At 46.3% G+C, this 7630-nt stretch overlaps 1 protein-coding gene across 1 annotated transcript; it reads left to right on the forward strand.

Annotated features, from left to right (window-relative positions):
• Positions 1–1532: 1532 nt before the first annotated feature.
• LOC6739089 (actin, larval muscle) lies at positions 1533–3464 on the forward strand. The gene is made up of 3 exons (XM_016171923.3): positions 1533–1633; positions 1710–2660; positions 2913–3464. Exons 2-3 carry the CDS (start codon positions 1736–1738, stop codon positions 3116–3118), a joined length of 1131 nt encoding a protein of 376 aa, XP_016032930.1. The 5' UTR covers positions 1533–1633; positions 1710–1735; the 3' UTR covers positions 3119–3464.
• The last annotated feature ends 4166 nt before the right edge of the window (positions 3465–7630 follow it).

A 7630-nucleotide genomic window follows, 5' to 3' on the forward strand; every position in this document is an offset into this window, starting at 1 on the left:
CAGTTGGCGAGCACTTGGCAAAGTTAACGGGCCAAAGTTGGAGCTCAGAAGTTTGCTCCTTTGGGGAATGCACTCGCTGCAGTGGAAGCAGAGTGCATGCAGCTCCTCGGATGGGGCACACTTAATTAGAATAGCGGGCATTAATCTTGTGGCTAATGCCACGATGAGATCGAGCGATATCGGTGGACAGGCGCAAAATTGCTGTTGGCCGCATGCACTCGCTACGCTATCCCCCCAACGTCGCTTCCCTTTTGGGCTCCCAGGGCTATGTGCCGTGCATAGCCGTACAAAATTATTTGATTCTATTTTTTCAATTTGATTTCAATGAAATCCACACGACAGCGTCAACATTTATAAGATGTATAAACGCAAGTGCTTTGGCTGCATTTTTGAGTGTGACAACATTCGGGCCACACCATCTATGGACTGAGTGGGGGCCCCGAAGAGCATTGGCACCAATTTCTCTTACTCGAGCAGGGAAAAGCTGCCCACAAGACCAAGAACAAGAACTTGGGGGAAAGGCTGGCCACTGCATTGCATTGTTCACGGGTTGTTCTTGTTGCTGCCGCCGCCGTTTTGCGGGGGTTTATTTATATAAAAACTTAAAAATATATCTACAGATGCCTATACAAGTCCTGGCGCATATTTCGATATGTTCTCTCCTCTGTTCTTTGTCGAAGTCATAGCAAAGTTGGCAGCCAGACATAATTTAGCGAAAACGAAATGAAACTAAGTGATAAATGGTATTTGGGAATGGAGCAAATTGAATACTCTGAACGAGCGCAAAATCCCGATAATGCTCTGACTAATAAGACTTAGGGCCTGATAGAAATAAATTATTCTATCACAAAACGGGGAGCCTATTGTCAGAGCTTTAATCGAAGCTCGTTAGATAAGTCCATTTGTCAGCTTTGTTTTAACACATTCTGTCATTTGATGCTTAAATTAAAAGTAATTGGAATACCCAATTTTGCTATTTGTCAAAAAAATATATATATTATGTATGTTTATACTTATATTTATATTGTATTTCTAAAAAATATATTATATTTGATATTTATCAAAACTAACTAGCTAAAACTCAGCGTTCTACAATTTTAAGGGCTTAAATATCTTTGATATAACAACGAAGACCGCCTTTTCCATGAGCCTTTTTTGATTTGTTAACAATTTGAGACCAGAACAACCCTTATTTTCCCAAATTTCACAAGCTGCGGATTAAAATTCTAAGAATAAACCAAAAAAGCTTATTTTAGATTGAAATCGACTTTTGATTTGTAACTCTCCAAAATGTAGTACCCATTTCTCTGCTCTATGTTGCGGCTAAGCTAGGATTCTTTAATACGTAATCCAATTTGTTGTCGTAGGCGCAATACCCGAAATCAGAACACTTTTGTGAAATCGAAATGATGTGCATCCGACCCTCCGGTTCGCCACCCTCCCCGGAAACGCCTGATCCCCAGCCAGCGTAGCATATCGCGGAATTCATCAACATGTTACTAGATGAACAATTGTTCAAGATGACAGGGACATGGGCGTGGGGCCGGCGGGGCGGGACAGAACTTATTTAAATGCAGCTGCCGGAGCGCAGAACGAATCACTCTGATCGCTGTCGCTGTTGGATTTACACGTCGTGAGTGTCGCCTTGTCCGCCCATCCTAAATCCGTAACCCGCATAAGGGATAACCGTTCTGTCTGTATCCTTGTAGTGCCGCCCGCACCAAACTAACCAAACATGTGTGACGAAGAAGCATCAGCCCTGGTCGTAGACAACGGCTCCGGCATGTGCAAGGCCGGATTCGCCGGAGACGACGCGCCCCGCGCCGTATTCCCCTCGATCGTAGGCCGTCCCCGTCACCAGGGCGTGATGGTGGGTATGGGTCAGAAGGACTGCTACGTGGGTGACGAGGCGCAGAGCAAGCGCGGTATCCTGTCGCTGAAGTACCCCATCGAGCACGGCATTATCACCAACTGGGATGACATGGAGAAGGTCTGGCACCACACCTTCTACAATGAGCTGCGTGTGGCCCCCGAGGAGCACCCCGTCCTGCTGACCGAGGCTCCCTTGAACCCCAAGGCCAACCGCGAGAAGATGACCCAGATCATGTTCGAGACCTTCAACTCCCCGGCCATGTACGTGGCCATCCAGGCCGTGCTCTCCCTGTACGCCTCCGGCCGTACCACCGGTATCGTCCTGGACTCCGGTGACGGTGTCTCCCACACCGTGCCCATCTATGAGGGCTATGCCCTGCCCCACGCCATCCTGCGTCTGGATCTGGCCGGTCGCGATCTGACCGACTACCTGATGAAGATCCTCACCGAGCGTGGCTACAGCTTCACCACCACCGCCGAGCGTGAGATTGTGCGCGACATCAAGGAGAAGCTGTGCTACGTCGCCCTGGACTTCGAGCAGGAGATGGCCACCGCCGCCGCCTCCACCTCCCTGGAGAAGTCCTACGAGCTGCCCGATGGTCAGGTGATCACCATTGGCAACGAGCGCTTCCGCACCCCAGAGGCCCTTTTCCAGCCCTCGTTCTTGGGCATGGAGTCCTGCGGCATCCACGAGACCGTCTACCAGTCCATCATGAAGTGCGACGTGGACATCCGCAAGGATCTGTATGCCAACAACGTGCTGTCCGGCGGCACCACCATGTATCCAGGTGCGTAGTCTTTTAATTAGGACCATAAAGATCAGAGGAAATTCTTCCGAGGGAATGGGATCGAAACCATGCAAGATATTTAAAAAAATAGTATTTAATGCACGCATTATTACAAAAAAAGAAGAATTCACAGATATCCTTTCCCGATATTTCATATTCATGCATGCTATTATTAAAATGTCATGTAATGAGTACACCCAAGCTCCTCGGTTCTGTAGCACCACTAATGGATTCTATTTCTGATCTCGTCAGGTATCGCTGATCGTATGCAGAAGGAAATCACCGCACTGGCCCCGTCCACCATCAAGATCAAGATCATCGCCCCGCCCGAGCGCAAGTACTCCGTCTGGATCGGTGGCTCCATCCTGGCTTCGTTGTCCACCTTCCAGCAGATGTGGATCTCCAAGCAGGAGTACGACGAGTCCGGCCCCGGCATCGTCCACCGCAAGTGCTTCTAAGCACCCAAGCCACCAACCAGATCAACATCTCCTCGAGCGCGGCTCTGGTGTTTGTCTCCAGCGTAAGACATCCGACCAGGCACCGGCGCCAAGGATGAGGACGCAGTTCAGTGAAAAGTATCTTTAAATTACATTTAGTTGATGAAGAAGTTTTAACATAGATAGAGAGAACAAGAGAAAGAGACGAGAAAAGACCGGAAACGAGCGGCAACGCCTTCTTTTTTATTATTATTGCTATTTTTATTTGATTTGACTCGGAATTTGTACTGCTTGACTCGCTTGCCAGCGCGTAAAGTGGCCAAAACAATCGGTTGTACGTACAATAAAATCCAATAACCCATGTGAATCGAACCCAAGTCGAACGTCACAGGAGCAGCAGGAATGCGTGCTGGGGAAACTTTTCTAATTAGGCCTCGGCGAATGTCAATCAGGCACTTGGCCGGCACAAACTTTTATTCTCGAACAGCTGCCATGGCAATCTCCCAGTGCGGGTATCTGTATCTGTATCTGGGCTTGTATCTGTATCTGTGCGTCTATCTCCCCGCATGCTCTTCTGTCACATTTTCCACAAATCCAGATGGATTTCCCACACGCGGCGAGGTTGCGAGGAATGACTTCTGGGGGACAGAAGTCGGAAATACAAGGAGCAGCGACAGTCTTAACTGGCGCCCAACTGCTCACAGAACTTTCCGCCAACATAAATGTTTGTGCTCAACTTTTGGCTGCAAACTTTTCAGGTTTCGCCAAACTATGCATAAACCAGGTGCCGAAAACTGTTGCTTAATTAGTTAGGGCCAAACTTGCTGGAGTCGCCAAAGAAAAGAGTCTAACTGGGTTTATTGGTCTAATGTCTGCTGCTAAGTCGTCAGCAACACGGAAACTGTTCTAATGTCTAGGGAGCAACACTTGCATTCCTGATGATTTTGGCCACCCAAAATCTTGCCCCAAACAAATGTCAACCCCTTGCCAATTATGATTTCAGAGATGCAGTCCTGGGGCTTCTGGCACGTGTAGATATCAATTGACCCACGCAATTGAACTTTTGTTTCATAGTTCCTGCACCAACGCCGCTGCTCAGTGGTCCATGGGTCATTGGGTCCAAGTGCGGTTCATTATCCGCCGTCCAGGCAGGGAGCGCGGAAACAGAGAAATTAGTGCGGCCCGTTAGAGTACAACTAAATGTTTTGAGGACTGACTGGTCCGAAATGATTGGAAAGGCCTGGCTGGAAATCGCTACTCAATCAATCAGTGGACGCAGCAGGTCAACAAATTTGGCCATAAAGCCCCACAACTGAGGGGTTGAAATGGGTTACGCAGCTAATGGGTCCATTTGGCCCACACTGAGAGAAGTCACTAGAAAGGACATTTTTGATTCCTGGCTGTATTTTTTATATATTTCCGTGGTTTAGTGAACTTAAGTTAGGAAGAACAATTCTTTAACCGATAGCACAGTTAAACTTAACAATAAAATTTTTGCAGATAATTTTAGTAGTATTTTCTTTTTTTAGTGCAGGATACCAGGAGGTCGAACAGTGGGCCAAAATCCGTTCTCTGGTTTCGTATTGTTATGTTTGCTGCACTTGTCTGTACATCAAATTGAATTTAATTACAGGCCGGCCAGGGTTTTCGTTCTCCCCCGGAGTCATCCTCATCCTCGGAGTAATGCTGCGTCGATTGTTTGTTTGTCTGTCGGTTTCAGCTTGCGGAAATTGTTTTGCATTTTGCATTTGCTGGCATTGCAACTGCAACTGCAACACCGAGCTGCAAGTTCTGTGTGCGCCCTGTTTATTTTATGCTAATTTAATGCACTCGCCCTATCGCCGCCCCATTGATACCATTATAATTTGGTGTTAATTCCGAAGGCAAATACTTCAATGTATTTGCCATTTTCATTATGCAGATTTGCCCAGGCGCAAAACAAACAAGCTGGAATTAAAGCCCAAACTTAACGAGTTATCTCTCGTCTGCCGAGAGCTGTGGGCGTGAGTCGTGGGGGAAAAGGGTTGGAGGCCCACAAAAACTTGGACTTGATGGTCGATGGTTTTGACAAGCTAACAAATTGTTTTCCCTGGCTGGAGGTGCACCACATGCGGACAGGAAATTAATAAAGAAAAGGGCTCCACCATGATACCAGTCCCCTCAATCTTCATCAGCCTAGGCGTTTTCCTCACATCCTGCTGGCCACCTAATGGCCCTCCTCCGCATCCTTTGAGCTTAACTGACCGCCGCAGACCTCCTCGTAATTGAGGCGACTCCATCAACATCTTGGCCATCACCATCAATTTCCGCCGACTGCTGCAAATTTAAATTTATACGCCAAATGGCTGCCACTGACACGCTCCCGAAAAAGGAAAAACTTTAGAACACGCACATGCGACTCCATCACACTCGCTTGTCTTAGTTGATAGTAATTTAAACTTGGATCCAATTAATGCCCAGCAGGTGCAGGTCGCTTTTCCTTTCCCTCAAGGAAGGAGAATTAATGGAGACCGGTCGCCAAGCTGTCAAAGTTGAGCGATCTGGATCGCAAAAAAAAATGGACACTGACCCATTGACGAGCTTTAAAGGTCGTCATGATTAAATGCAATATATAAATCGCCAGTCTCAACGTATTGATTTAAGACCAAAATACCTTATAGCATTTCTTTAGCAAACATTTCTTAATTAATTGCAGACCAATTTTAAATTTGTTACAAAGTCCACACAGTGGTGCACGTGATTTTAATGATTGTGATGTACACTTTGGTAATGCAAACTGTAGTTCCCAAAAAAAAACCCAATATTTACCATTGAAATCATAAGCAGTTCCGTTCCCCAAAAAATATTGTCCCGCCATCTCCACCACACACGCGTAATGACGAATGCGCACATCACTGACTACATCCTGCGAATGTGTCCCTAAAGGATTCTGAACCCTTTATCCCTTCTGCGTGGGCAGGTTTCGGGCTTAAGTCCCATGAATGGAAGCGATTATCGCATCTTTGTCAGCAGCAGCATCATCAGGAGCAACAGGAACAGTATGGGCAGGCATCCGCCCGCCGACATGAGACAGCACAAACAATCTCTAAAGGACGAACCCGTGTTCTTTTACCTTTTACTTTTGCTAGCACAGAGATGGAAGGTATGAAGATACTTGGCCTTAGTACCTAGGGGGTACATGTTATGATTAAATTCATTTTACAATGCCTACGGATTTGTTTGATAGGTAAATCATGTTTTCTTCGTTGTCCTATATATAAACATTATCTAGATACGCAGTATCTACAGACATGTTTCATTGCTTAAAATCGTTAACAGTTAGATGAAATATTTTTGATTAAAAAACCTTTACTGATTAATTATTAAAAAAATGAAATTTACTTAGATAATCGTAATTTAATTCTGAAACTTAATTGTAATGTTTAAAATTTGCATTCAACTTGCGTTGAATTATCCTTCTTTGTAGAGATAATTATTTCCGAGTACCGTATGGCCTTCTCATCACCGTGGAAAACTACGGCCTCCCTCACTTCGACGGAAGCAAGGGTTTCATAAACATTTCTGGCGAAGCCGGGATTCCAGATATTGGAGTCCACTTTCCGGTGCCTGGCAACGTGGAATCCTTCTCTCCCCTTGACAACATTCCCGCACCACGTAGCTTGAGTGGCTGTGCGTCCTTCTAATTCAATTAATAGTTGCTCGCAATTAAGTGCAGTGATTATTGAAAAAGAGGAAAAGGCATTACAATAAAAGGCATGCCGGTGGAGATGGTGGCAGGGATCTACTCCACCCACCTCCGCAGTGATGCGGAGAATGCCAACCAAGATTAAACCGAACCACAGATGGGCGGGGCGGAGAAAGGGCCGGGAAAATGGCAAAAAGAAACCGAGTATCGAGTATGTAAGAGCGGTCGGGTTTTTAATGCCCATCAGCCCGCATAAGCTTAATACTCGTGACGATTGGGGGGATTCCGCTGAAGCTCAAGCGATGATGTGATGAGTGCAACTCAAGTGCTCGAGCATACATAATTACCAGAGCCTGCCTAATGGGGCAAGCTGAATTATACACGGAATGTGAACTGACTGCAGCAGTTGCTCCATCAGCCAGCACTCCGGCTTTAATTACCATAAGTTAGCATTTTTAGATGTGCTGCGACGGAAATTCAAATACGCTAAATCGTAAAAAGGAAGTGCTCCCCATAAGTCAGTGTGGCTCCGGGTTTCCGGCTGTCAACAGCTGCTCGACTTGAGCAGAAACAATTTGCATAAGGGAGTAGGCGCCTCCAGCTTACCGGGTCCTTAGAGGTTAGCCTCCTCCGCACGGCGTTCTTCCAATAAGACTGCTCCCATATGCAGGTGAGTCGGATGGACTGCTCCGTCGAGGGTATTTCAAGCTGAGCAGCTGCTATTTATGGGATTGTAATTCAGTGGGGAGGGCAGACAACTTTCGGCATAAAAAATGTCTCGATAGAAAGTCAATAAACAAGAAAGTTAGGGAACTTTCGCGGCAGAGTTCTTTAAAATTTTAGCTATT

Source organism: Drosophila simulans, chromosome 3L (assembly GCF_016746395.2).
Source record: "Drosophila simulans strain w501 chromosome 3L, Prin_Dsim_3.1, whole genome shotgun sequence".
NCBI lineage: Eukaryota > Metazoa > Arthropoda > Insecta > Diptera > Drosophilidae > Drosophila > Drosophila simulans.

Bases quoted from the DNA above. Each gene is read 5' to 3' on its own strand.
- LOC6739089 (XM_016171923.3), top strand. From the start codon at position 1,736: ATGTGTGACGAAGAAGCATCAGCCCTGGTCGTAGACAACGGCTCCGGC. The intron at 2,661-2,912 runs GTGCGTAGTCTT...TGATCTCGTCAG, and splicing joins CGGCACCACCATGTATCCAG to GTATCGCTGATCGTATGCAG.